Source organism: Balaenoptera borealis (genome assembly GCF_965194805.1).
Source record: "Balaenoptera borealis genome assembly, chromosome: 15".
NCBI lineage: Eukaryota > Metazoa > Chordata > Mammalia > Artiodactyla > Balaenopteridae > Balaenoptera > Balaenoptera borealis.
This window is the reverse complement of record NC_138871.1, coordinates 70,294,929-70,322,636: the sequence shown is the minus strand read 5'-3', so window position 1 is coordinate 70,322,636 and position 27,708 is coordinate 70,294,929. Positions and strand designations below refer to the sequence as shown.

The 27,708-nt window shown below is 40.2% G+C and overlaps 1 protein-coding gene across 6 annotated transcripts in view; it reads left to right on the top strand.

Moving 5' to 3' along the window:
* Window positions 1-27,708, top strand: part of SLC4A1AP (solute carrier family 4 member 1 adaptor protein) — a 78,649-nt gene that overhangs the window by 4,984 nt on the left and 45,957 nt on the right. Inside the window, exons 6-15 of one of the 6 annotated variants that reach the window (XR_014235054.1) lie at window positions 4,979-5,139; window positions 6,434-6,503; window positions 6,884-7,070; window positions 10,374-10,485; window positions 12,365-12,611; window positions 14,412-14,498; window positions 15,173-15,240; window positions 16,616-16,685; window positions 17,908-19,274; window positions 20,191-26,263. Coding sequence is in view for 4 of the 6 variants with exons in the window: in XM_082357609.1 (XP_082213735.1) it covers window positions 4,979-5,139; window positions 6,434-6,503; window positions 6,884-7,070; window positions 10,374-10,485; window positions 12,365-12,611; window positions 15,173-15,240; window positions 16,616-16,685; window positions 17,031-17,239 (1,124 nt within the window). In the remaining 2 variants the exon portion in view is untranslated. The other 5 variants (XR_014235053.1, XM_082357610.1, XM_082357612.1 and 2 more) reach the window with 5 other exon arrangements.

The following is a 27,708-nucleotide window of genomic DNA, read 5'->3' as shown; positions in this document are numbered from 1 at the left end:
TCTCCGTACCCAAAGGTAACCATTGTTTACTTATATTCTCCCAGACATTTTCTATAGATGTGTGTTCAGAAGTACATCCTTTAACAAAAAAAAACCACGTAGACACAAATGCATTTATGTTACTTATAATATTCTTTTGTGACATTTTAACATAAGAGTGTATCATGGACATTACCCATGTCATTGCATTAAATTTACCTTATTTTTAAAAAATCTGTCTGGGTATATAATTATTTTTTATTTATTCTAAAATTAATTTTATTGCAAAGTAACTTACATATAATTTAAAACTACCAAAGGCTTATAACTAAATATACCTGTTCTTTGTCCTGCCCCTCCCCAGTCTTCATCCCTAGAAGGCTTTTTTTTTTTTTAAATTTTATTTATTTATTTATTTATGGCTGTGTTGGGTCTTCGTTTCTGTGCGAGGGCTTTCTCTGGTTGCGGCAAGTGGGGGCCACTCTTCATCGCGGTGCACGGGCCTCTCACTATCGCGGCCTCTCTTGTTGCGGAGCACAGGCTCCAGATGCGCAGGCTCAGCAATTGTGGCTCACGGGCCTAGTCGCTCCACGGCATGTGGGATCTTCCCAGACCAGGGCTCGAACCTGTGTCCCCTGCATTGGCAGGCAGATTCTCAACCACTGCGCCACCAGGGAAGTCCCCTAGAAGGTTTTTAACTCTTTCAGTTATTTCTTCTGGCATTTAAAAATATCCATATTTCTAATCCAGTATCTTATAATAACTTGTAATGGAATATAACCTGCAAAAAAACAAAACAAAACAAAAATGGAATCACTGTGCTGTACACCTGAAACTAATGCAGTATTATAAATCACTATACTTCAATAAAAAAAGAATAAATGTTAAAAAAATTCATATTTTTTTTTTTTTTTTTTTTTTTAATTTGTGTCATGCTTTATTTATTTATTTATTTAATTTATTTATGGCTGTGTTGGGTCTTCGTCTCTGCGTGAGGGCTTTCTCTAGTTGTGGCAAGCGGGGGCCACTCTTCATCGCGGTGCGCGGGCTTCTCACTATCGCGGCCTCTCTTGTTGCGGAGCACAGGCTCCAGACGCACAGGCTCAGTAATTGTGGCTCATGGGCCCAGCTGCTCCGTGGCATGTGGGATCTTCCCAGACCAGGGCTCGAACCCGTGTCCCCTGCATTGGCAGGCAGATTCTCAACCACTGCGCCACCAGGGAAGCCCCAAAAATTCATATTTTTAAAAAACATGAATATGCTATTATATTTTGAGTCATTTAAACATTATCTATTGATTTAAATTAGTATTTGATATTTACTTGGTTACATTTATGCAAATATTAGTCACAACTGAGCAGGGTTTTTTTTTTTTTTTCTAAAGTTAATAATTGTGTATGTGTTTCATGTGTTTGATTTTTTTGGTACCTCTTACTCATTCTTCCCACACCTTTCAGTAGCCTTTCAGTATGTTTTTCCATATGGTCAATCACATTAAGTAATTTATCAGTTCTGACTCTTTTGGAGACATTTCTCCTGAAGAGGACTCTTCTCATTCTTTTAAGGTTGACCACTCTCTAGGCCTGCTGCAGAACAGTCATTTGGGACTTCATTTGCTGTCTTCCTTGAGATTTCCTTTCTCATTCTCCAGGGATGGATTTTCTGTTTTGTGATTCTCAGATTCTCATATTTCTTGGTTTATTCCCTTGTTTTAGTGGAGCACATCTTTCTGTAGTTTTGGCAGGATAGAAAGCTGGTGCAACGATAAGGGGCACGGATATAATCTTCAATGGAGTTCACATCTTCCATTTTTCTTGGTCTACTGTTGTTTTGGTGGACATCCTCTAGTGGATTACTAAGAAAGGATATATAGCAAGTCAACTTTATTAAACCCTCCACTCAGAAAATATAATTGTTCTAGCTTTACTTTTGGTTAATAGTTTGGCTGGGAATAGAATTCTAAATTGGAAGTAATTTTCCTTCACAACTTTGAGGGCATTGCTCTTACCTGACATCCAGTGTTGCTATCAAAGTCCTAAACTATTCATGCTCCTGATCTCTAGTATGTCATCTTTTTTTCCCCCTCTCACTAGAAGTTTGTAACTTTCCCTTTGTTCTCAAGGCTCTGAAACTTAACTGTGATGTACCTTTCTGTGGGTATATTTTCATCCATTTCCCTTGGGTACTTGTTGGGTCCATTTGATCTGGAAATCAGTTTAGGAACATTTCTGGAATTGTGCCATTCCATCATTTCATCCCTCTGTTTTCTCTGTTCTCTGGAATTTTGTTATTTTAGATATTGAACCTCTTGGACCGATCATCTAAGTTTCTTATCTTTTTTTCCCTTCTCTTTTCTATTTGTGTTTTTTTTTCTTTCTGGGATATTTCAGCAACTTTATCTTTCTGTCTTAATTTTGCTATCAAGATTTTAATTTCCAAAGCTCACTTTTGTTCTTTGAATATTCATTTTTAAAACATAATATCCTGTTGTTGTTCATGGATTATTAATGTCTCATCTCTCTGCTAATCTGTTTTCTCCAGGTTGTTTTTTCTTTTTGTTTATTTGGTATCTATCGTGCATGGCAGAGGTTTTTCTCAGATGTCATGTATTTCTTGGCTGTAGTTACTTATATAGGGACAAAAAATGTGGTTGGCAGCTTGGAATATATAGGTGGGGCTTGTTAAGTTTGAGGAACACTATACAATGATGTGGGTGGGCCTTTTGCTGGGGAACTCTCCATGTAAGTATCCTTAGATTTTCCTTCTTCTGCTGGCAAGATTCCCCAGAGAGTACTCTTCCAGTCTCCCACATGAAGGGAGAGGACTGGCTGCCAGCGTTCCTAGAGCTGCGTGGTGGAGATGGCTGAGCGTGTTCTCAGCATTCAGCTCTTTTCAGGAGAGTACTGTTTTTTGAATGTAGTACGCATGCCCTCAATTGTACTAGTCAACCCATAGTTCAAAGACTTTCTGTCTTAAACTCTGTGTTTTTCCTGGGGGTGGGAAGGAGGCGAGTAGCCAGGGAGAAGGAGGATCTGTTTCTCAATCAGCTTTTACTCAGTCCTCTTTATTTTAGCACTACTATCCAGCCCCAGTTCCAGATCCTTTTGAGGATTCTGTAGTATGATCAGTTTGGTTCTCAGCTTTCCCCACTGTTGGTTTAGGATCCATTTTTTATTTTTTATTTCTGCTAAGTTAATTTCCACTTATCTGTCTGCTTTTTAAGTTCCAAAAATTTGGTGTTACTGTCCCCACGACTGTTCTCCCTGTCTTTGTAGATTAGTGTCTTTAAAAAAAGATCTCTTTGCTGCAGTTTTAGTGGGGTATGGGGAGAGAACAAAATTAGATATGTGTGTTCAGTGTACCATCTTAACCTGGAAATTATCAGGTTTATATTAATAAGGACTGTTTTGGTTGCAAATAATAGAAACCCAATTCAAACTAGCTTAGGGGCAAAGGTTATTGGCTGCAAAAGCTGGGAAGAGTACCTCACAGGACTGAAGGAAGAACTGCATGAACCAGGACCTCAAGTTCTGGAAGCAGAACTTAGTGCTACAAAACCGGAACTCAGTATCACCAGGACACATACAACTTATATATGTGTATCTGTGAGTGAGTCTGTCTCATGAATGCATGGTTTTATTTTGCAGACAGATTCTTACCCCACGCGGAAAAGATGGATGCTTACAGCCCTGGATTTATATCTTCTCTCTTTAATAACCTCATTGGAAAGAGAGCCTCTTTTCCCCTGTATCTAAGTGTAACTATAAGGGAAAGATTCTTATTGATCTGGCTCTGGTCACATGACTACCCGTAATCCAGATGGAATGGGAGAGGAATTTTCTAGAGGAAAGGGGGTACTTTTACCAGAACAAGGGGAGTAAGATGACATAGGGTAGACAAAAAAGTAATAGCTACCATAGTCCCCTGGTTTTCATGGTTACAATGTTTCATTGATATGTATAGGATAAATTCCTTTAAGTAGAATCCTGGATTAATTGCGTCTTTAATGTTGACAGCTGTTGTAAGATTGACCATCAGAAAGATGGTGTCAATATGCATTCCAGCCAGCTGTTTGAGAGTCCATTTCCCCATATCCTTACCAAATTAGGCATTATTAATCTTTTTATGTTTTTTCTAGTCTAATAGGTGAGTGGTATCTCATTATTTTAGTTTGTGTTTTTTAATTGTTAAAAAAAAGTTTAACATCTTTTCAAATGTTTGCTGGGTGTTTGTATTTCATTTTTTGTGAACTATTTTTATTACTTTTAAAATTTTCTTTTGGATTATTGGCCCTTTCCTCATTTATCTTTTTCCTTTTTTGCTAATTGATTTTTGAGAGCTTTTGCTCATTAAATAAATTAACTCTTTGTTTTAACTTTTTTTTTATTGTGGTAAAATATACATAACATAAAATTTAGCATTCTAAGCATTTAAAAAAAATTTTTTTTTAATTTATTTTTTGGCCGCACCACGCAGCGTGTAGGGTCTGAGTTCCCTAACCAGGGAGCGAACCTGTGCCCCCTGCAGTGGAAGCATGGAGTCTTAACCACTGGACCACCAGGGAAGTTCCTAAGCATTTTTAAGTATATAGTTCAGTGGCATTAAATATGTTCATGTTGTGCAACCATCACTACCGTCCATCTCAGAACTTTTTCGTCATCCCATTCTGAAGCCTTATACCCATTAAACAGTAACTTCCTATTCTTCCTCCCGCCAGCCCCTGGTAACCAGTGTTCTACTTTCTGTGTCTCTGAATTTGACTATTTTAGGTACCTCATGTAAGTGGAATCATGCAATATGTGTCCTTTGGTGTCTGGCTCGTTTCACTTGTAATAATGTCTTCAAGGTTTAGCCCTTTGTTTTTATATGTAGTTTGGCAGCTTGTTGAATCCTCTCTTTTAATAACTGATGGTGATATTTTAAGCTGCTTGTCTACTTGCCTTATTTCTTTTTCTTTTTTTTAAACTGATTCATTATCATTTATTTTATCTACCTCTAGTATCTCGGAAAAGGAAAGCCAAGAACTGGGAAGATGAAGACTTTTATGATAGTGATGATGACACGTTTCTTGATCGGACTGGCCTGGTTGAAAAGAAGCGTCTGAACCGAATGAAGAAGGCTGGGAAGATTGATGAGAAGCCAGAGACCTTCGAATCATTGGCAAGTTTTATTTATAGAAGTAGCTGTGGTAGTTTAATTTTTTTAATAAAATAATGTATTATTTAAATTTGTTTTATAATTATAATTTTTAAAGCAATAGCATTGAAATCTAGTACTGAAGTATAATTTTTGTGATCTGTAAATTTGATGGTAACAAACAACTAGTCTTATCCAAGTTGGAAAAAAGTTTGGCTTGTTGCTAGAGACTATATCTATCTCTAGGTGGGTAGTGATCCATTAATGAGCATTCTTTGGATATGATCTTACCCCCAGAAAAAGAAAGGATAAAGTTCCAAATTGGGACATTCTGAGGTGAAATTGACTCTAGGCTTTTGGCAGCCAAGAATTGTGAAAGGAATTTTGAGGAGTGTAGTTTGGTAATACAGGCACACCTCAGAGGTACTGCAGGTTCAATTCCAGACCACTGCAATAAAATGAAAATTGTAATAAAGTGAGTCACATGAACTTTTTGGTTTCCCAGTGCATATAAAAGGTATGCTGTAGTCTATTAAGTGTGCAATAGCACTATCTCTAAAAAGACAATGTATATTTTAAATATACTTTATTGCTAAAAAATGTTAACCATCATTCTGTCAATGCAGGGTTGTCACAAATCTCCAATTTGTAAAAATGCAATATCTGCAAGGTGCAAGTAAAGTAAAGCTCCATAAAATGAGCTATGCCTGTAGTCTTAAACAGTGTATCCTTCATGAAATGATCATAAGATGACCTGTATTTTCACTATATTAAGTAGTATTCAGAGCTTAAAACATTATCTAACATCTATCCTTTTGATTCATCAATGAAAACAAATGCCTTGAGTTCTTTCTTTTTTTAAAATATTTATTTATTTATTTATTGGCTACGTTGGGTCTTAGTTGCGGCACGTGGGCTCTCTAGTTGTGGCACGCGGGCTCAGTTGCCCCGAGGCATGTGGGATCTTAGTTCCCCTACCAGGGGTCGAACTGGTGTCCCCTGCATTGCAAGATCGCTTCTTAACCATTGGACCACCAGGGAAGTCCCTTGAGTTCTTTCTTTTGAGTAAAATAAAGTCTGTGTTCTGTACATTCCTTCTGTTTAATTCTTGATTCTTTAATTCAGATATTCATTCAATTAGATTTAAATAAACAAATGAAAAATGTTAACCCCATGAGGAGCAGATTTAAATGGACTTCTGAATTAATCCTCTTAAAACTTGTCACAATAATTAAAATAAGAGGAGGAAGAAAAGGAAAGCTACCACATTTTGAAAGAAGAAAAACATTTGCTAACCATGTTAATTTGGGTGTTACAGGTTGCAAAGTTAAATGATGCTGAAAAGGAACTCTCTGAAATTTCTGAGAGACTGAAAGCCTCCGGCAAAGGTAAGGTAATGACTCATTAAACAAATATTTATTGAGCACCTACTGTATGTAGTGCACTTTGCTAGTACTAAGGCTACATTGGTTACTAAGATTTACAGGATATGGAGCCTTTCTAAGGAGCAGCATAGCATTTTAGAACTAGAAAGAACATTATAAATTATTTGGTTCAACCTCTTTATTTAATAGAGGAGGGGAATGAAGCTCATTGAGGCAAAATGACTTTCTAAGATCTCCCAGGTATAACCAGTTTCCTTAATTCCTAGTATCAGTAATGTCCTCTGTCCAGCTTTAAGTTAGTGACTTTTCTATGGAAACTTGGGCTGAATTTTAAAATATTTGGTGCCATCTTTCTAAACATGTATTATCCCTTTCTTGGACAGCTCTGTCAGAGTCACCATCTCAGGACTCTTTAGATGCGTTCATGTCAGAAATGAAATCAGGGAATGCATTAGATGGTGTGTCCCGGAAGAAACTTCACCTGAGAACTTTTGAACTGAGAAAAGAACAGCAGAGACTTAAAGGGTTGATAAAAATTGTAAAGCCAGCAGAGATTCCAGAACTAAAAAAGTAAGTCTTAGTTATACTTGGAATTTTAAATAAGCATGTTCACAAATATAACATTTTGAATTATATCTTTATTTTTTTAGGTAATCAGTGTGGACTAGAAATAGACTATAAGAAACTCTTTAAAGCACAGAAGGCAGTGGTTTCATGGAGTAACTAAAAACCCAGTTTATTTGTGAAATTTAGACCACTACTGGATTTTTAAGGAAAACTATATTGATTCCTGTTTCATTGGAGGGCTCTAAATTTTTACTTAATACTTTTAGTGCAGAGTAAACTTCTTTAAAGAGCAACATGCACAACAGGTTAATTTCCCTAATATATAAAGACCTATTCACCAGAGACAAATGGGCAAAGGATGTCAACTGAAAGGCCACTGAAAAAGAAATACAAATAACTCTTAACTATATAAACTCAACCTCACGCATAATAAGAGAAATACAAATACTACAATGTAATAACATTTTTATCTATGATTTTAAAACCACAGATGAAAAGATATGAGTACAGATGGTCATTTTAATGCCTATATCTGTCATTCTTAAGAACCAGTTGCTAACTCTTCAATATATTTAAATACTTTTTTAAAGTGGAATCTCTTCCTTAAAAAGGGGAAAAAGCATAATCCCCTGAAGTTGATCTTATTGTTAACATTGATTTTGGGGAAATTATTGGAAGAGATTAACCCAAATCCATTTGCAGACATCCAGAAGATATTTGAGTAATTTGTAAACAAGATTTTAAGAATAATTTTTCCCAGATGTGGCTAGTATTTATGAGTGAGTGAGTGTGTGGGTGTGTGAGAGAGAGAGAGAGAGAGAGAGAGAGAGATCCAGTCTTTCAACTTGACAATATTTTTAAATTGTCTTCTATGTGGTGTCGACAAATTTTGAAAATGTTGAGTAGGTGGTTGTAGAAATAAGCAACCCTCAATAAACACAATCCAGATGGGCATCTCAAAAAGTGGTACTACCTAGGTGCGTTCACTCACTTATGAAGGTAGTTAAATATAGAAGGTTTCTTGTTTTCTTTAGGTCCGTGCTGTTCAGTACAGCACCCAATAGTCACATGTGATATTAAAATTAAACAAAATTAAAAGTTCAGTTCTTCAGTCACGTTAGCCACATTTCAAGTGCTCAATAGCCACATGTGGCTAGTGGCTACTGTATTGGACAGTGCAGACAGAGAACATTTCCATCATTCCAGAAAGTTCTGTTGGACAATGCTGCTTTAGGTTGTCAGTAAGCGTCTACTCAGCCCCTCACCCCCGTGTACAAAACCTGTAGCTTGATGCTGGGGGCATCGCATAGATGAGTATCTATCAATTGAGAGGCACCTCTGTTTACAAAAATGTAATGGCCAACCGTTTCTGGAGCTCTTGATCATCTGCACAGAAGATGTATCCCCAAATTACTAGCAGGTTTGTTCAAAGATTTATATGTAGTTTGGATATTTAATACAGTGATTCATAGATCAGTCTACGGAAGTCTATTTGCCGCAAATGATGTTTGAGTTACCTTACTGACAGTGAGGAAGTAGATTAGCACTAGAGTTAGACTTCCTGGGTTTCATTCTCAGCTCTGTCAATTAGTCTTTGGGAATTTTAAGACAAGTTATGTAACTTTGATCTTCACTTTCCTCATCTGTAAATTAGAATAATGATGTTGCAAAGATTAACTGAATAGCACTTAATAAAGTGCTGGCATATGTATTATCATTGTCGTAATTTTTACTATCATTGATATACTTAGCAACTATTTGTGACATCGTTTTTGTGGAGAAAAGGTAAAAACTCAGGAGCCATAGCCCAGGTTAGACAAATTAACAGTGAGTTTTAATTCCAGCTCTGTAATCCTTTAATTTGCTAAGTCAGCCCTGAGAGGTGTTCTGAGCTAGAAGACACACATCAGCTTCCTCCAGAGCCTCCCCTCCTGCTGTCTGTGTGTCTGTCTTGTTCCTCCTCCCTTTCTTACTTTGGATACTGGCCTTTAGATGCTGTGTATCTTCTCCCTCCTCTTCTCACTTGAGGGTTGAACTTCTAAACTTCCTACCTAAGTCCACCCCTGCTCCACCCACAAGCAACTCTTGATTGTGATCCCATCTTCTACTTTTTCTTCTCCTTTGGGAGGCTTTGCATGTCCTCCAGGCCAGCCAAGCTATTTAATGGAGCTGAAAAATATCTGTGTTGCTCTTGCCTTTGCCTTTCCATGCTTCCTGACGCTTATGGGGAAGGGATGTGAGGGATGTTTGACAGAGCGTCTTTAAGGCCAGGCAGGCAGGATTTCCTCTGATGGCCTCAGCAAGGCAGTGGGTCTGTCTCTGGTACAGAAGGTGGGTGAGGCTAGGCTCAAGAGCACCACCGAGGGGGTAAGACTTAGGTAAAAGAAGGCAGGAGTGGAAATGTGGCTTCAGGGTTGAGCAGCGTAGTCAGTTTCTTGTATGGGCCCCTGTGAGCCAGGAGGGCCAGTGCTGTCCTTATATTCCAGAAGGCAGGGTTGTCCTGTAGTCAATGTGAAGAAAGCATAGGGCTTTCTCCCCTCTTTCTCCTCATGCTATCTTGTCATTGTCACCTCTGCCTACTCTCTGAGTGTCTTGTCAACTCAACTGCCATCCTTTTTGTTTTTCTTTTGCTTTGTTCTTTTTTCCCCTGTTCTTTTCTAATTTCTACAGTCTCTTCTCTTTGCTCTTCCTCAGCTTTACCCTCATGTGCTTAGCTTTTATAACTATATTCAGCCACTGAGAACATTGACAAGCTCGCCAGTTGTGGGGTCTCTCATTAAGTCTTTGTTGTTACTCACTACACAGGATATCCTGCCTCCCGCACCCTTTACACATACGTTTTTGTTTGTTAAACTTCTGTGCTCAGAGCTGTTGTGTGTGGTTATGATAAGTGTGGCCTCCAGGTAAGTAAGTCAAGCACTGAGTCCCTTCAGAGGTTGATGGCAAATAGGGCTTTACACCATGGATCCACCTCCTGCCATTTAGTGGGGATGGGGCATGCCTGTGTATTCTCCTTTGCCATTGACCTGTGTACTGTAGGCATCATTTTATGAATGTGAAGTCATGTAGCATGTTGTAAATTGCTAGACTAAGGTAGTATCCTTATCTTGCCCTTAATACCTCTGTGTCTGTGACAATCAGCAGTGTTGTCCATTCAAACTTTGCTGGCCTGAATACCTCTTTCTTATTCGTGTATGCATAAATGTTCACTGTGGAAAGTTTTGTGGTGCCAAAAGTTTGTTTACCATGGTATTTTTAGATAAAACCTTGGCCTCACTGGAATAGATAATTATTCTTTCTTCCTAGAACTGAAAGTCAGGCTACAGATGGAGAAAACAAAGCTAAAAAGCTTACACTGCCTCTCTTTGGTGCCATGAAAGGAGGAAGCAAATTCAAATTAAAAACTGGAACAATAGGGGTAAGTTGTGGGTCAAGGTGTTAAACTTTTAGCTCTTGAGTTATCCCGAGCTAATTTATCTCTTTTCTTTTCAAAACTCAGATGCCTCATCCACAGTCATGTAAAAAGTGGCTGTGGGCTTGGTATGATCACATCTTTCCCAGGACGTCGTTCTTGGATTTTTCTCTTCAGCCTAGGCTTATCAAGAATTGATGAATCGATTCATGTGAATCAATTTGCATGTAACCGATTTGTGAATTAGAATACCGGTTTATTAATTTGTGATCAATGTTGCGTTTAAGAAAGGGTCTCCTGTGGTTTCTGGGTTTGTTTGGGTTTTTTTGCTTTTTTTCCTGGTGGTTAGATGTTGTAATATTCAGAGTCAACTAACACTTGGTAGTAACATAATCTCTACACCTGGTTCTGCCATACAGTTTTTCTTACTTTGTTTAATCCTTCCAACACCTTATGATGTGTGGGAATTATTACCGCCCACAGTTGAGGAGCAGGGTCAGAGAGGTTAAATTCAAGATCACACCATCATTAAGTAACTAGATGCAATCAAATCCAGGTCTTATATGTCTTGAGTTGTGATCTTTCTACTATCCTCTAATACTTCACTGATGTATGTTTTTGCTCTTTGTACATCCTTATTTATAGAGTCAGTTTTTAAAAGGTTTTCATCACCCCAAAGAACATAACCTTATGTATGAACGTGCTAGGGCTGCCATAACAAAATACCACACACTAGGTGGCTTAAACAAAAGAAATCTATTCTCTCACAGTTCTGGAGGCTAGGAGTCCATGATTAACATGCCAGCAGGGTTAGTTTCCTCTGAGGGCTATTTCCTTGGCTTGCAGATGGCTGCCCTCTTGTTGCCTCTTAACATGGTCATCCCTCTGTGCACTTGCAACTCTGGCGGCTTTCCTTCTTCTTATAAGGACACCAGTCATATTGGATTAGGGCCCCACCCTAACAGCCTTATTTTAACTTAATCACCTCTTTAAAGACCTTATCTCCAAATAAGTAACATTCTGGGGTACTGGCGGTTAGGACTTCAACATGAATTTTGGGGGGACACAGTTCAGTCCATAACACCTTGAATTAGGGTAAACTGTCCTCTGGTGGCAGAGGTCTGAAGTCCCAGCCATGTGTCCTGAGTGAGTACCATGTGGTTTACCTGTGATGGAGGCTTTTCTGTGAGGTGGGGAGAGGGTGTTTTAGTTAGAAGAAAAACTCTTTACTGAAAAGCTCTCCTTAGGATTACTGAGCTAAATCCTATATTTAAAAAATGATATACCTAACATATACTTTGGTACTTTCTTCCTATTCTTTATGCTGTGATCAACTTTTTCTAATAATTACTTTTATTGAAAGGTCTTGATTAGAATATTTGACCTTATTCAAGAAATTTCTTTTTCTTCAGGATCTGTTTTACTGATTTACATATCTTGTTTCCTTGAAATTGTGTTAAATCTAAAATGAAAAAGCTGCACAAATGATTTAATTTTTAGAAATGTGTGTCTGATTTACTCCCTAGGAGATTTTGTAGTGAATTAAGATTTGTAATGAATTTAACATCATGAAGGGGTAACAGGACAGAATTCCTACAGCTGGTACTCAGTAAATCGTACCTGGAATAAATGTTTTTGTTCCCTACAAGCTGTTTCAAGTGTTTCATACTTAATGTTCTTTTGATCCTAGAAATTAACAAGCATACTTGTTAAGGATTCGTAGATGGATAATATTTCATGTGAAAGTCCTCTTTCCAACAAACTTTGGCAGGGTTGATCCGCCTAGAGAAGTTAGACATTCTGCTCATTTAGCTTAACCCCCTTGAAAAGATGTGTCTCTGTCATATTGTAGAACTGCTTGTTCATGGGTTTTTTTCCCTCATAGAAGTTACCCCCCAAGCGTCCAGAACTCCCTCCAACTCTAATGAGAATGAAGGATGAGCCTGAAGTAGAAGAGGAGGAGGAGGAGGAAGAGGAGGAAGAGCAAGAGGAGAAAGAAAAGGAGGAGCATGAAAAGAAGAAAATGGAGGCAGGAAGCAGTAGGCTGCAGCAGGAGGTAGAGCCAGAAGGAGCAGTGCAGGAAACAGGCCCTCCCACAGATTTCACATGTTCTAAAGAAACAAAAAATCATGGTAATGTCTTCTTTCTCCTTCCTGTGCTATTCAGTGGGCATATGCATTCATCGTGGATAGGTTTGAAAAAGCAAAGCCAGTTCTTGCCTGTGCATTTTGGCTTTGTGACACTTTGTGATGTGTGATACAGCTGACTCTGTGGAAACATACTTTCCTGGTCTTTCTTTGATTGCCAGTCATTATTTATCCTCATTGTAAAATAAGGGCAAGTATTTCCAGTGTATTCCAGAATTATGGAAAGTTGAAAGCTGTGGAATCTGAAACCACAGCAGCTGTGGGACAGTCCTGAGCTGCTGCCACTCTGTGATTGGAGGGCAGTGGAACAGGGCAGATGATGGGGCCTGATTAGGTGGTCTCGGGGTAAGCCTCCCCTTATTCATTTTCCCCCCATACCCGAAACAGAGGCTAAACATAATTGTACCCACTGGATGTACTTCTCAGGAAGCATCATGCCTTATTCATCTTTTTGCCCGTGGTACCTAGCAGAGAACCTGACATGTCATATTCACCCATCTCAACAAAGGGCTGATGAAAAATATAAAAGAGGGAATTGACTAGTTTTTAAATATGTTTTCTTCTGATTATAAAAGGCATATATGTTCATTTTAGAAACTTTGGATCATACATAAAAGTCCAAAGAAGAAAAGGGGAATCTCCCACGCCCAGAGATTACTGTTTATCTTTTTAGTATCCTCTTAACCCTTGTCAGGTGCAGGGGTTATTTTCCTGCAGGTTGGCCAAACTGCTTAGCAAGATTAAGACTGCACAGAAAATAGGGAGCATGAGGAAAAGCAAAAAACACTGGCATTGAACGTGTGTGGGAATGTGTGCATATGGACTTCCAAAACAAACCAGGCAAGTCCGTGTAAAAACACCAGGCCTGGTATGTAGACCTTCTCTTGAGTCCCCTTCAGCTGTTTTAGACACAGAAAAGTTATTGTTTCCTCATCTGTGAGAAGTAAATCTTTTGTTTTTGCATTTTCCTTTGTTATTGGCACAATGCTTGGCCTTTTCAAAAAAGGTACTACACATACTTTTTTCAGAGTCTAATCTTTGATCCACCCATTGTAAGGGTGATACATAAACAGGCCAGTGGGGAGGCGAGCAGTAAGTATTGTGTTTTTTTGTTTAAGGGACCGAAGTAAATATGTGTGTCTAAAAATAGCAGATTTAAAAATTTGGTTTATAAGATACATTAATTAGTAAATCTGCAGCTGATTAGGGATTACTCCAGGCATTCATTTATTTATTAATTAATTTATTTATAAAATAACATTGGGATTGTATTGTACATGCTATTTTATAACCTATTTTTTTCTATGTCTTAAAATAGTCTTTTAAAATGTGGTTTTAATAAGGGGCAAAGTGGTCCATCACATGAATGTGCCATAATTTACTTAACTCCACATTATTATACATGTAAGTTATTTGTTAATGTTTGCTATTATAAACATACTTGTATATAATAAATCTTGGTGCTCATCTCTGATTATTTTCTTCGAATATGTTCCTTGAAGTAGAATTTCTAGGCCGAGGAATATGTACATTTTTAAGGGTTTGGTAGGTATTGCTAAAAAGTTTTACCTCAGAGTTGGCCAGTTTTTGAAGTGGAAAATTGGTGGTTCTCTGTTAGACCTCTGGAGACACATTTATTGAAAACCTTATTAAGGTTAGTTGAAGCTAATGATAGTAAAACTGGATGATTATGTAGGTACTTAGCCTTTCTTGCTTTTGATTTGTTTTCTTGGTTCCCCACCACGAATTAAGTAATACAGTATGCTTTGGTTCTGCATTTTATAGAAAACATGTCTCAACTCGGCCAAGTGGAACAGAATAAAGGTTACCAAGAGATGAGTGAGACAGCTGCATCGTGTGAGGAACCCTCAGGCAAGTAGCGCAGCAACTCCACTGCTGCTCCACACACAGGCAGCCAGCTGGTGTCAGAGAGGAGGGGGTGGCAGCTGACCCGAGGGGCGCAGACACTGGGTAGATGCTGCCGCCAGGGCTGTGGACAGAGTTGGAATATGTGAGAGGTTCATGGCTGGTGCCATCCTGTTTGCCTTTCTTTTCCTCCTCTGTCTCCTGGGTTTCCCCCCCCGACCCCCAAAGCACCTAATGCCTTCATGTTTCCCTCTGGCCATGCAAAGCTCTCTACAATTTTACATCTCCCAGAGTTGACTATGTGCCTATCATGGGCGTGATTCAAACATTATTAAAATAAATTGGTTGAAAGGTTGGGCTATTAAAAGGACTGTTTTTTCCTGGTTTTCTACTGCTTTTAACTGTAATGATTAAATTGAAAAATAGTAAAGTCAGCCCCATTTTCCTTTACCTTTTCGAAAGGTGTGATTAAATTTAAGCTTAGGATTTGAAAACTAAGGTTATTAACGAAAGGACAGTTCTCTCTACATAGTCTTTACAGTAGTAGAAGGAATTTTTGAGAATTAGATTGTGATGTTTTCTTCAATAATTATAATGCTCTTTAGGGAGGAATTTTTCTTTTCCATTTTATTTTTCTGAAATAGCTATTGCCTCTTTTTTTTTTCTTTTTCATAAATTAGCATCAAAGAATGAATATGAGAAAAGCAGAGATGAATTGAAGAAAAAGAAAGCTCCTGGTCGAGGCAAAGTAAGTGCTTTAGTCATAATCTTCATTTTTCTGGAAGTAAAAATGAACCCCTTTGCCATGGGCCATATCCAGAAGAGTGAATCCAGGGATTATCTTAGCAGAATTCCCAGCTGCCTTCTACCCACTCTTCTAGAAATCTGGGCTCTTTTATTTTTATTTTTGAATTTTTATTTTTTGGATTCTCTATTCTTGTCTCTATCTACTCTGTTCTTTATAATTGCTCACATACCTCTTTTATTAATTTGTGAATCTTCATATCCTAATATGCCATACAAAGACATTTGAATAATATATTATTTTCCTCCTTTTATTACACAAAAGGTAGAATGTAATATACTGCATGCTACACTTTGATTTTTTTTTTTTAACCTGTGGTGGAAATCATTGTATATCAGTGCACTGAGAGCTTCCTACTGTGTGGGTGTACGCTATTGATGGACACTTGGGTTCTTTCTAGTCTTTTATTATAACAGTGCTATAATGAGTAACCTTATGTGAATATAATTTGTATGGATACTGTAAGTTCCCAGAAGTGGAATTGGTGTCGGGAGGTCCCTAAGACCACCCTTAGGCTAGGTAATTCACAAGAAGCCTCACAGGACTCAGCATGTGGTGGAACTTACAGTTGTGATTTATTACATCACAAGAATAGTAAGCAAAACCAGCAAAGGGAAAAGGAACATGGAGTGAAGTCCGGGGAACCAGGTACAAGTTTCCAAGGGTCCTTTTCCAGTGACGTCACATAGGATGTGCATAATTCCCCTCACAAAGAGTGACAACTTGTGAAACCAGGAAAGCTCATTAGAGACTTAGTACCCAGGATTTATATTGGGTACTGATCACATAGGTATCCCCTGCCTGGCATCTACCCAGATTCCATTGTCCTAGAAGGAAAGCAGGTGTTCAGCATAAACCACGTTGTTTTTACGAACAGTTTTGGCCCAGTGGGCCACTCTTTGTCAGTTAGGGTAGTGGGAACCTTCTTGAAATCCAAGTTCCCAGATGGCCACCAACAAGCCTTTCAAACAGGCCTTTCAAAGGATAGCAGTCAGGCTTGCTTTGTTAACTTTTCTGCACCTGGATCAAAAGGCAATGTCAAATTTTCCTCTGTGGACGTGATATCATTTAGAGTTCACACCTATCTTGACTGCCTCTTTTAGAAAAAACATCACTCTCACTGGCTGAAAATCAGCTTGTTGAGGCTCTGTGGAAAAAAATCAAGATTCAGAGAGAGAATGCTCCCCCATTTTTGGTTACTTATGTCAAGATCATTAGTGGAAGCTGTTCTCTCAATTTTTGTTTGCTCACAGGGATAGGGACAATAATTCTTAGAGTTAAAATTCTTTTGAATAAAATAACCTATCTGTTTTTGCAGCTTCCACTGACACTTTCCTCCAACTATCCAGAAGATGATCCAGATTACTGTGTGTGGGTCCCACCTGAAGGTAGATGGTTTTTACTTTTCTTTTCCTCTAATATTTATTTATTTAGGTTTCTGAATAGGTAATATATATTTAAGGTTCAGTATAAGAACATTACAAGAGTATGTAGTGGAAAAGTCTCCCTTCTGGGTAGATTAAAGGATCTAAAGAGACATATCAACCAAATACAATTTGTGTATTCTGTTTGGATCTTTATTCAAACAAACAATTATTAAAAAAAATTATAAGCCAGTCAGATAATTTTGAACACTAGGTAGATATGTGATGATACTAGGAAATTACTGTTAATTTTTTTAAAGTGTGAGTGATATTGAGTTATGTTTTTTAGAAAAAGTCCTTGTCTTCCAGGAATATGTACAGAAGTGTTCACAGATGGAATGATACCTGGGATTTCCCTTAAAATAGTCCAGTGGTGGAGGATGAGGGAAGATAGAGGAGGGGCAAGAGATAAAGCAGGGTTTGCCACATGTCAATCATGGTTAACACTGGGTGCTGGGTACATGGAGGTTCATTATATTTTTCTCTTTACTTTTGCATGTATTTTAAATTTTCTCTAAAGTGAGGAAAAAAAAAATCTTCTAGCTGTGCTTTAGCTACTCAGTTTTTTTCTAAAGACAACCAAATATCAGTTTCTTACGACTTCTTATATATATAATGTAAAATGCCTATGTAAGCAATAAAATACATAATATCTCATCACTTTTTTTACACAAATGGAAGCATATTCTGTACTTTACTGTTTTGCACTTAATAATATATGGACATCCTTCCATAGCTACTTATAGATTTCTTTTTTTATTTTTTGTAATGGTAGCATAGTTCTTTTTTATAGTATGGATATACCTTTATTTATTTAACCAGTTTCCTCAGTGAATATTTGCTGTGTTTCCTGTCTTTTGCCATTACAAACAAGTCTGCAATAAGTAACCTCTAATATGTGTAATTTTGCAAGTGTCGAGGTGTACTTGTAGAAAAAAATTCTTAAACGTCAACATGCTGGATCAGAGGCTACAAACATTTTTAAGAGACTATAAATTGCATTCTATAGGGATTATGCTAGTTTATGTTCCTACTACACCCTTAAGGCAATATATGAGATGCTTGTTTTGCCATATGCTTATCACAGGTTGCTTTTTCTATGGATTGGATTTCTAATATACTAATAATAAATGGAAATTTAGGTACTAAAATGCTTGCTTTTTGTCTGCCTTTTACTCTGATCTAGGCCAAAGTGGAGATGGCAGGACCCATCTTAATGATAAGTATGGCTATTGATTGCTTCCGAATCCTAAAGGAAGACCTTGTGGACCATGTGACATGGGATATTTAGGATAATATATCAAGTTGAATGTCCAGAGAAGGAGTTCAGATGATCATTTGTAAAATCTGGTGACTGGCCTTTTCTTCTGTGCTCTTGGCTTCCTAAATTTATCTACCCATCTGATTCTCTTGAATTTGGTATTTATGTTTAAAAGTGTTTGTGTATGTATGTAAAAAGGAACCGTATATTTTGAGAATTAGTAAAGTGAGAGACATGACTCTGTTAAAATAAGAAGGTGAAGATGTCTCATGTTTATTTAAGGCTACAGTGTCTGTCTTAAGCTTTAGGGACTATGCTTTTACTGAGCAATACGGTGCTTCTGGCAGTTAGGCTTTAGGATTCACTGGTAATTGCCTCCTCACATAAGTGTTGAAATATGAGGTCATGCCAGGGTGTAACCCTGAGTGTCTCTGTCATTCTTGGAACTAAAAATATATCTACACAGTGGGGGCTTCCTACTCCCTCTCACTATAATCCTCCTGCCAGGTTTGAGAACAGACCCTGACTTATGAGGACACAGTTCAGGACCACAGCACACCTCGTGCACTCAGGCACTGATGCTGATAAAAACTCAGCCCTTTGAATATCCTGGACTCTGACCAGTCAGGTTAGTCACTCCTCCTCTTGTGGAAAGGTGCAAATAAGGTCACAGAATGAAAAGCTGGATGTGTTCTGCCCACTGTAGGGTTTCTCATCTCTGTAGAGAGGGGAATAATAGTTCCTTCCTCTCTGGAAACATGAAGAAATGCAAGAATATGTCTTATTCCCACTCCGCCCCCCACTTCCCATCATCAGTGCCTCACTTGCACAGGAAAGGAAAGCCTAAGAGTGGAAGCAAGGTGGAACACCAGTGGATTATGCTGGAGGCACACATAGTGAGCAGGCAGGAGAACGGCTGTGGCCCAGCGAGAGGGAGTGGGTGAGGGTGATGCTTTCCCAATGTGGATTATATGGGATGCGTGAGGTGGGCAGGAAGCAGTAACAAGAAGCTTCAGTTACCCTAACAGATGTCTGTTCTACTAAAAATAAGTCTGATTTCTCAAAAAGCAATACCAATATTGGCATTATGAGAAACGATTATTTTGGACTTCATTTAGACCAACAGAGAAGAACTTGTTGATGATGTAAGAAGTGACAGGAATTCGGGGGCAGAGTGTCTGTGCCACCTTGGATCGAAACCACGGACTAAGGTCTGAGCCAGATCAGTGGTCTTCAAAGGTGAAACTCCTGATTCAAACAGAATTGTATGTGGAACCCTAACACTTGAACAGGTAAAAAATATGCCTGCTCTGGTTGAATTGAGGTGGGGATGGATGGGGATTGGATGTACACACACATACCTGCATGCATACAATCCTCTCCTCCTAACTCTACCCTCACAGTGACCTTGAGGAACCCTAGGGACTCCACAGAGCATCGTCTGCTTTAGGAAGGCAGATATCTAAGTGTTCTGGGAAGGGTAGGTACAGTCCTATGTCTTGAGAGCATGAAAGCAAGTAGGACTCCATTGGCCAAAATAAAATATAAATGTGTAACTTGCACAATTAATATCAGCGGTCAGTGGACTTGTTTCAAAAGACCTGCACGTGAGTGTTAGCTTCTCTTTACTAAATAGGAGACTTTGGGGACATGACTTTTCCCTGAGCCTGAATTCTGTCATGTGTGAAGCAGGGACAGTAATGCTTTTTGCTCTTTGGACCTCGGATTTGTTCTAGGATCAAATGAGACCATGTAGATGGATGTGCTTTACAGGGATTTGTAGATATTAGTAGTTGTTATTCATTACAAAAAGGAGACATATCCTGACATCTGGGCCGACTTACCTGTGAGAGGAGACTGGATTATATCAGTGATTCTCCACTGTAGCTGCATATTAGAATTACCTAGGGACATTTTTGAAGTTTTTGATTCCAATACTTAGATCCCATGTCAGATCAATTTAATCAGAATCTCTGAGTTGATCCCTTTTAAAAGCACTCCAGGTGATTTTAATGTGCGGCCCATAATGGAGAACCTCTAGAGCAGAGTCAGCAAACCATTTTTATTAATGGCCAGGTATTTGAGGCTTTGCAAGCCATATAATCTGTCGCAACTACTCAGCTCTGCCATTGGAGTGCAAATGGTATAGGCAATATACAAGTGAATGAGCGTGACTGTGTTCCAATAAATATTTACTTATAAAAACAGGTGGCAGGGGCTTCCCTGGTGGCACAGTGGTTGAGAATCCGCCTGCCAATGCGGGGGACACGGGTTCGAGCCCTGGTCTGGGAGGATCGATCCCACATGCCGCGGAGCAACTGGGCCCATGAGCCACAACTACTGAGCCTGCGTGTCTGGAGCCTGTGCTCCGCAACAAGAGAGGCCGTGACAGTGAGAGGCCCACGCACAGCGATGAAGAGTGGCCCCCGCTTGCCACAACTAGAGAAAGCCCTCGCACAGAAACAAAGACCCAACACAGCCATAAATAAATAAATAAATAAATTTAAAAAACAAAACAAAACAAAACAAAACAAAACAAAAACAGGTGGCAGGACTTCCCTGGTGGTCCAGTGGCTAAGACTCCATGCTCCCAATGCAGGGGGCCCGGGCTCCATCCCTGGTCAGGGAACTAGATCCCACATGCTGCAACTAAAAATCCCGCACGCCACAACTAAGACCCAGCACAGTCAAATAAGTAAATATTTTAAAAACAAAAACAGGTGGCAGGCCAGGTTTGGCCCACTGTCAGCTCTAGGCTAATTCATCTTTGGGGTCTCATCTGACTCAAGATGTTCATTACAGTGTCTTTAGGATATTTGAAAAGTTTCTATTCAGAAGGCTAATTAGCCCCTCCTGAACTGTATGGGTTGCAGTTTTTTGGTTACCAGGAATCAAAGTGATCTAGTCTCCTTTTCACAGAAACGAAAGCAAGGTTATTAGTCATTACAAAAAATATTGTTACAGCAAGAATGCAACAGGTTATCTATAAGCAGGGTGTCCCTGGTCTCTCCTGGCCTCCCCAGGAATTCTGTATCATATCTGCCTCTGTATTTAAAGAGCAACGGGAAGCCACTGGAATGTTAGTGATAGTGAAATGGTCAGATTTGGGTCTTTAAAAGAACACTTAAGCTACAGGTTGGAGGAAGGATGGAAGAGGGCAAGAGGATGCAGGAAGACCAGTCAGAAGTCTGCTGCAGAGATCCAGGTGAAAGATGATGGCAGCTTGAACTAAGTGGAGATCGAGATACAAAGATAGGGGTCCCTGCAATATCTTAACAAGTAGAATGGTTGAGACTGAGTGATGGATTGTCTGGGAGTGAAAGGGGAAGGAGGCTGGAGGGTAATTCCTAGACCACTGGCTTATACATCTGAATGGCGGATGGCATCATTTGCTGAGATGAGGGGACACTGGAGGAGGACCAGGTGGAGGTGGAGGGGATCGTGAATTCCATTTGGACAAGTTGAACTTGATGTCCCTTTAAGACATCTAAGTAAAGGTGTCCAGAAAGCAGTTGAATATAGAGGTCTGGATCTAAGAGAGGGCTAGAGAACAGTTTCAGTCTTCTACCAGATGAGCCTAAGATTCAGGTGATTTTGAAGACTAGGTGGCAGGCATGAATTTTGCAGGCAGACCCCAGTCTTGGACAACTGGTCTCCATATCTTTGGTATTGGGAACAGTTTTTCTTGGCTATGGGTACTCATTTATTTGGGGAAAAAGTAAAGTAAGTAAGTGGTACAGTGAACAACATTCTGGAAAGGTCAGGGGTGTGAGTGTAACTTTAAAACAAATCTCTTTGTCTGCTTTAGGACATTTCTAAGGATTTTGCATAGTGCCTGGTATATGCAATAAATGTTTGTTGAGTGCCTGCTATAAATATTTTCCCTGGAATTGTCCCAATCTAGCATAGGAAGTATGAAGTCCCATTATTTCCTTATAGCCCATTACAAGCCTTTACCCATTACTACTTCACTGTAACTGGATGGAGTTAACTCTTTGGGAAATAATGACACAATTCCTATCAAACTTTGAAGTAGCCACAGCCTGGGGATCTGTTGCTTTACCATTGAAATGCTGCCACCTCCCGGATGGGGTGTGACAAGTGACCAGCAGCTGTGGACGGCTTCCTGAGAGTGGGAGCCAGAGGGAAGGAAGCCTGCCAGCCCTGTGGCAATCAAAAGCAGGAATGCAAACCCCTGGCGCGGCTGAGTTCCCATACAAGGTTTGGTCCATCCCTGTTTGGACCAAACCAGGTTTGACAAACTGCTGGGAAATGACGTAAAGCTCTCCTTGACCTTTGTGGAGGGTGGGTCACGGCATCAAACTGGTATCATGTCTTCTTGTGACAGGCTGCTCTTTGATCATGAGATTCCTCATTTGATGTGGGCATTGAGAACCATTTTCAAGATTTCTTCTCAGCAATCTGAGAGGACTGTGCCCTGCTTTGGTTTTAGAGGTTTGGCACTACTACGACAGTCCAGGGTGGGACTGAGACCTCTATTCCACGGGAGACCAGAAGTCTTTCTCCCCCCAAGAGGACCTGGCACTGATGACAGGTTTGAGGGCTCAGCATGTGAGGGGACAGTGGTTCCCACTGAATGTAGCTCCACCTTCTTCATCCTCCAAATCGATCTTTTTTTTTTTTATTTCAAGTCTTCATAGAATTTATTTGTAACACATTTTAATGAAGTATCAATAAAATTGATGATATGACTTTGAACAGATTTCTATTTCATTTGGAAAGTGTGAGAAATATGTAGTGTGAACTTTTTATAGATTTAATAATAACTATCTGAACTTAGTCCACATTCTTGGTTCTGACCATACTAATTGCCAATTTCATATGGAATTTTAAGTGTAGCATTTAGAGTCTTCTTTTATCCTTAAAAGTAAAAGTCTGTTTATCTCCTATAGAGGACAACTTTTCTTGCCACCTAACCCGTGAAAGAACATCTTATAAATCAATGCGTATCTTATATCTCTTGAGGAAGCATTTCTGCAGGCTTCATAAGACCTTTACTGGAAGAGGATTCTATAACCATTGTGTGTAAATGTTTGTAGTTGAGGATTGTATAACATGAAGCATAACTTAAATCTCTCGAGGTCTTTGAAGCCAAACACTGTAACTTTGTTTTGCTCAGCCATTTAAAGTGCATCCTTTTTTTTTTTTAAACCACTTTTTAAAAATCGAAGTACCCAAAGTCAGGCTCAACAATTTCTCCGTGTAGAGGTTTTAGGATTCATTCCTCTGCGTTGCCCACTGCCCTGGCCCAAGCTCCCCTTGCCTCTTGACTCCTCGCCCATCTCCCTCCCTTTTGTCTCTGCCTCATCAAGCTCTCCTCCACACATCTGAGTTATCCTAAAGTACATCACTGAGCAGAATCCTTGGCTCTGAAACCTCAAAACATTCTCCATTATCCAAAGGGTGAGGTCCAAATTCATTTGAGGCTTTAAAATCCCATATCATAGGGTTCCTGTACTTTTTGATCATCGTAACTCATCCCCGTATGCTCTTGTCCCTTTCTGCTACCCACCAAGTATACCCCATACTCTAGTAATAATAGGTTATTTGCCCCAAACACAACTTTCGCTTTTACTTCTTCATGTATTTTCCATCACACCTTGCCGTACGTGGCCTTGAGCCTCGGTTTCCTTGTCTGTTAAATGGAGAAAATAATAGCTACCTCATAGTACTGTTGTGGAGATTAAGTAACTGAGCTATCTATAAAACCTTTAGCCATGCTTGACACGTAATCAGCTCCCCAAAATGTAGTTATTAGCATCATTGTGGTCTTCCTTGCTCATGTCTACTAGGTAAGGTCCTACTCATTTTTTAAAAGTTCAGCTTGAGTCTCACTATCTTCAGGAAACCCTGATCCCCCTGGTTGTCACTAATCTCCCTTTTCCCACCAGCCCTACAGCACTTTATTTCTACTTCTGTGATACCCCTTGCTCGGATGACCTGACATCTGCTAATTATATGTGTGCTTGGGTCATTTATGTTTGTAAACTTTCTGAGTTGGGCATGGCAACTATCTTATTTTGTACCCCATCTGCACCTCATGGCACCTACCAGTTCACAAAATATGTGCTCAGTTAACTGTTGCTTTATAGGTATGAGGGTTGCAGGGCAAGTTCTAGTCCTGGCCCTTCCTGCCCTTGGGTTTTCCAGGCAGAGAAGGGACCTTAGAGCTGCCTTCATTTCCAGAACTTGTTCCAGACAAGCTGGACAATCTAAGCACTAACCATCGTAGCAGGGTTAATGCAGGCACAGGCCTGGATTCCTGAACTATTTGGGGCAAAATCAGGCGGAACTACCCCTTCCCGTCAAGGAGCTCCGGATTACAGCAGCTGGTTTTAATTTGGGCTTTAAACCCTCTGCTGGCCCTGGAAAATCTTGATCTTGAGGGTTGGCTCTGGTTTCCTCAGGCTGTCACGCACACCCCTTCAAAAGTCAATGCAACTATGACAAGGAGTGATCACAAGAGGGCAGTAAAGACCCATCACCGTACAGCAACTTGCACTTGGAGCTGAAAGCCAGAAGACAAATGTTTCAAAGCAGAAGAAAGAGTAAGAAGCACATCCTGAACTCTTTCAGAATCAGGGTTCTGAAAGACCTCAGGGCAGCAAGCTGGTTCAGGTCACCAATGTCTTCCCAGGTCCAAGACCTGAAAGCAGCAAATTAGGGACACTGACAAGGTCCAAACAGTGTTCCCTAAATCTCTTCGCAGCCTGTTGTTTCTGGTGCTTAGTTTCACCCGGAGAAAGTCATTCTCCAGTCATAATGCACATATTCTATGGAGGAGTTTAGGCATTGCCTGTTTATTATTTACACACAGTATTACAGAGCATTTTTTCACACCAACCCCCCCCCCCCGCCCCGCTGTCTTTATTGAGGAATAATTGACAAAAATTGTATATAATTAAGGTGTACAACTTGATATTTTGATAGATCACACTCACTTCAAAAATCTGAATCTCCTGTCTTTTTTTTTAATTTTACTTTTTTTTTAAAGCAACACAAGTGGACTTTTTTTTTTTTTTAAGGGAACGCTATTTATTTATTTATTTAGGCTGTGTTGGGTCTTCGTTTCTGTGCGAGAGGGCTTTCTCTAGTTGCGGCGAGCAGGGGCCACTCTTCATCGTGGTGTGCGGGCGTCTCACTGTCGCGGCCTCTCTTGTTGAGAAGCACAAGCTCCAGACGCGCAGGCTCAGCAGTTGTGGCTCACAGGCCCAGCCGCTCCGCGGCATGTGGGATCCTCCCAGACCAGGACTCGAACCCATGTCCCCTGCATTAGCAGGCAGATTCTCAACCACTGAGCCACCAGGGAAGCCCTCCTATCTGTCTTAAAATGTAAAAAGAGGAGATGTTATCACCTCTGTTTAAGGAAACTGAGGCTCAGAAAATGAAGTGACTTGTTCAAAGGCATGCCAAGTTCATGGTGGAACCATAATTCCAGATCCTTTGCTTATTCCTTCTAGTTTTCAGTTGTTTATGTTTGTAAGGTTTGTGAGTTTCAAGAGCAAAGACTACATCTCATTCCTCTTTTTGTCTCTGAACGGTGCTCCCTTAACCTTTAGGACTGTGAGTGGGTGTGTTGTATAAGGCTCTCCCCGCTAGGAGCTGGATTCCATGATCTCTCTCTTATCTCCCTGATTCAGTAATTCTGTGATTTGGAGGCACAGCGCTAACAACGACAGTGGTGGCCCTGAGTGATCCCACTGGCTGAGCATTTCAACAAGGGCAGCCGCTTGGCTGCCAGCCTGTGACAATCCATCATTAGTAATGCAGGGAGGGCGGAGGACAGTTGGACAGTTTCTGAAAGTGTGCAGTAGCATCCCTGGCATTATGAGAGTTGACTTCAGGGGAGGAGGATGAAAATGTTTAATTTTAGCAGTTATGCATATAAATACATTATTATTTATACACATGCACACACACATACATATTGTTGCACAGAATGAGGTCAGTTTTTAAAGTGAGTTTATTTAAAGAAGAACATTAAGTAAGTAACAGTATGGTGGGATGCAACAAGGTACAAAGCATGAGACAGGTATACCAATGAGTGAAGTTCAAGGGACTGTGGTGAGGTGGGAAGATGATTGTAACTCGAGTCACAAAACTCTTTCATGTCTGGCTCTGTGACCCTTAAGCCATGTTACCCTGATTAAGTTGCTGACCTTAAACAAGTCTCAGTGTTCTCATCTGTAAAGTCAGAAAAGAATTCTTGTCCTCCTTAACTCAAATGAGAATAAATGAAAGTACACTGAAGCCTGGAAAACTGTGCAAGTGTCCGGTGGTGCCAATATCACGATTCCCAGTTCCACCAAGGTCTATCCAGGATCTCCTCTTTTCCACCACGGAGGGTGCCTCCCAACTAGTGTCCATCTCCCAGATCCCAAGGACTGAGGCCAGTTCTGTTTGTCGTCCACACCTGGGTCTGCCATTCTGAGGAGGAGGAGGAGGGAGGGGCTGGAGAAACCCTGGAATCAGTCCAGGAACAAGTCCCAACATGTCACTGTTTGCTCTGTCATCCTGATTCAATGACCTCATACGAGGAAGGGAGGGAACAGAAGGAGCTGTTCTCTTCCCGATACCTAAGGAGCCTTCTGACATCTCCTGTTTTCCTCGTCATGAGAAGAGCAGGCGCCAGGCTGTGATTTTTAAGGTCTGAGCTAATCTTGGAAGTGAAGGAGAGCAGCACCTCCCACAACTGGTCAGACTCAAGCTTCTTGGGGAGCTGCCTGGAGCAAAGGGGCAGAGGGGGCTGCAATGGGCGTCAGAATCCAGGCTGTTGCCCCTGCTTCCTGGCGGGGCTCCAGAATACACAGCCTCCTCCCCGGGTTCTGACTAATCGCAGTGCTACTTGGGTGAACACTAAGGATTGGCAGGGGAAAAGGGCCTGAGGCTAGGACAGCTCCTGCATTGGTGATTAGTCTGGTCCCCAAGGGACAGCCACTAGGGTTGACAGAGGCTTCAGTGACTCTAGTCATCATCCTTGCATACTCCTACACTTTCACATACGGTATTCAATGAATACTTTCTGAGCACCTACTGTGTACCAAGCCTTTGGGGAAATGAGGCAGCCATGTGTATCAAAAGGCTGCAGAGGACCTTAGAGTCACCTTTTTACCACCAGGATTCCTTTTGTCCTCCTTACTTCATCCCCTCTACCACCTGGCCTTAATGAATGTTTAAATAAGTTATTTTGTCAGCCACACAAATTGCATTTTTTACCTTCTTTTTTTTTGGGTGGGGGGCGGGCGCCGAGCGGCATGTGGGATCTTTGTTCCCTGACCAGAGATAGAACCCATGCCCCCTGCAGTGGAAGCGCAGAGTATTAGCCACCGGACCGCCAGGGAAGTCCCACAGATTGCATTTTTAAGGTGTTCATTTCAAGTTTTTTTTGTAATCAAACATTTATGTAACTGCAAATAAGTGCTTCTGATCAACACGCGATAATAACATTATGACACTGAATTAGTATCTAGTTACACAAAAGCAAAGAAATCCAGCATTTTAGCTATCCTGTTTATCCTGGTTGGGCTTTTTAAAATTTAAAAAGTAGCTGGCAGACTACCCGGGGGAGTCAGTTCAAGGTTTTACGTAACAGCTGGGTTTTGAAGGATAAGCAAGAGCTCACAAGCAGGGAGAAAGAGGTCGATGCAGGCAGAGGGGGGCAGAACGATCCAGGTGCTGGGCCCAACACCTCTATCCCAGGGCTGG